This window comes from Oncorhynchus masou, chromosome 3 (genome assembly GCF_036934945.1).
Source record: "Oncorhynchus masou masou isolate Uvic2021 chromosome 3, UVic_Omas_1.1, whole genome shotgun sequence".
NCBI classification, from domain to species: Eukaryota; Metazoa; Chordata; class Actinopteri; order Salmoniformes; family Salmonidae; genus Oncorhynchus; species Oncorhynchus masou.
This window is the reverse complement of record NC_088214.1, coordinates 3834708-3837207: the sequence shown is the minus strand read 5'-3', so window position 1 is coordinate 3837207 and position 2500 is coordinate 3834708. Positions and strand designations below refer to the sequence as shown.

At 49.2% G+C, this 2500-nt stretch overlaps 1 protein-coding gene across 1 annotated transcript in view; it reads left to right on the top strand.

Moving 5' to 3' along the window:
• LOC135508985 (receptor-type tyrosine-protein phosphatase mu) overlaps window positions 1-2500 on the top strand; it is a 76125-nt gene that overhangs the window by 68062 nt on the left and 5563 nt on the right. Inside the window, exon 8 of the mRNA XM_064929249.1 lies at window positions 335-460. Coding sequence (XP_064785321.1) covers window positions 335-460 — 126 coding nt within the window. The remainder of the gene's footprint in view (window positions 1-334; window positions 461-2500) is intronic.

The following is a 2500-nucleotide window of genomic DNA, read 5'->3' as shown; positions in this document are numbered from 1 at the left end:
GTGTCGTGTGTGTGTCGTGTGTGTGTGTTGTGTGTGTGTTGTGTGTGTGCGTTGTGTGTGCGTTGTGTGTGTGTTGTGTGTGTGTTGTGTGTGCGTTGTGTGTGTGCGTTGTGTGTGTGCGTTGTGTGTGTGCGTTGTGTGTGTGTGTGTGTGTTGTGTGTGCGTTGTGTGTGCGTTGTGTGTGCGTTGTGTGTGCGTTGTGTGTGTGTGTTGTGTGTGTGTTGTGTGTGTGTTGTGTGTGTGTTGTGTGTGTGTTGTGTGTGCGTTGTGTGTGTGTGTTGTTTGTGTGTGTGTGCGTTGTGTGTGTGTGGTGTGTGTGTTGTGTGTGCGTTAGCTCTGTCCTCAGTACTGGCCAGAGAACGGCGTGCATCGCCATGGGCCAATCCAAGTGGAGTTTGTCTCAGCTGATCTGGAGGAGGACATAATCAGTAGAATATTCCGGATCTACAACGCAGCACGGGTACGCACACACATCATGGGACTATGGGACAACTAAGTACTGACTACCTTACCTGAAAAACCTGACCCCAACTATCTTACCTGACCACAACTATCTTACCTGACCACAACTATCTTACCTGACCCCTACTACCTTACCTGAAACACCTGACCCCAACTACCTTACCTGACCCCAACTACCTCACCTGACCCCAACTACCTTACCTGACCCCAACTACCTTACCTGAAACACCTGACCCCAACTACCTTACCTGACCCCAACTACCTTACCTGAAACACCTGCCCCTAACTACCTTACCTGAAACACCTGACCCAAACTACCTTACCTGACACTCCTGACCCCAACTACCTTACCTGACACACCTGACCCCAACTACCTTACCTGGCCCCAACTACCTTACCTGACCCCAACTACCTTACTTGACCCCAACTATCTTACCTGACCCCAACTATCTTACCTGATCCCAACTACCTTACCTGATCCCAACTACCTTACCTGATCCCAACTACCTTTTCCTAACTACCTTACCTGAACCCAACTACCTTACCTGACACTGACTACATTACCTGACCCCAACTATCTTACCTGACCCCAACTACCTTACCTGACCCCAACTACCTTACCTGACCCCAACTACCTTACCTGATCCCAACTACCTTACCTGACCCCAACTACCTTACCTGACACTAACTACATTACCTGACCCCAACTATCTTACCTGACCCCAACTATCTTACCTGACCCCAACTACCTTACCTGACCCCAACTACCTTACCTGACCCCAACTACCTTACCTGACCCCAACTACCTTACCTGACCCCAACTACCTTACCTGACCCCAACTACCTTACCTGATCCCAACTACCTGACCCCAACTACCTTACCTGACCCCAACTACCTTACCTGAACCCAACTACCTTACCTGAACCTAACTACCTTACCTGACCCCAACTACCTTACCTGACCCCAACTACCTTACCTGACCCCAACTACCTTACCTGACCCCAACTACCTTACCTGACTGTCTGTTATTAACCTTACCTGAACCCAACTACCTTACCTGACCCCAACTACCTTACCTGACCCCAACTACCTTACCTGACCCCAACTACCTTACCTGACCCCAACTACCTTACCTGACCCCAACTACCTTACCTGACTCCAACTACCCCCCTGACCCCAACTACCTTACCTGACCCCAACTACCTTACCTGATCCCAACTACCTTACCTGACCCCAACTACCTTACCTGACCCCAACTACCTTACCTGACCCCAACTACCTTACCTGAACCTAACTACCTTACCTGACCCCAACTACCTTACCTGACCCCAACTACCTTACCTGACCCCAACTACCTTACCTGACCTGTCTTACCTGACATTAACTACCTTACCTGACCCCAACTACCTTACCTGATCCCAACTACCTTACCTGACCTGTAACTACCTTACCTGACCCCAACTACCTTACCTGACCCCAACTACCTTACCTGATCCCAACTACCTTACCTGTACCTTACCTGACCCCAACTATCTTACCTGAACCCAACTACCTTACCTGACACTGACTACATTACCTGACCCCAACTATCTTACCTGACCCCAACTACCTTACCCAACTACCTTACCTGACCCCAACTACCTTACCTGACCCCAACTACCTTACCTGACCCCAACTACCTTACCTGACCCCAACTACCTTACCTGACCCTAACTACCATACCTGACCCCAACTACCATACCTGACCCCAACTACCTTACCTGATCCTAACTACCTTACCTGACCCCAACTACCTTACCTGACCCCAACTACCCTACCTGATCCCAACTACCTTACCTGACCCTAACTACCTTACCTGATCCCAACTACCTTACCTGACCCCAACTTATATATATGTCTGTCTGTCTGTCTATGAACCTATATTCACCCGTCTGTCTGTTTGTTAACCTGTATCTACCTGTCTGTCTATCAACCTGTATCTACCTGTCTGTCTGTTTGTTAACCTGTATCTACCTGTCTGTCTGTTATTAACCTGTA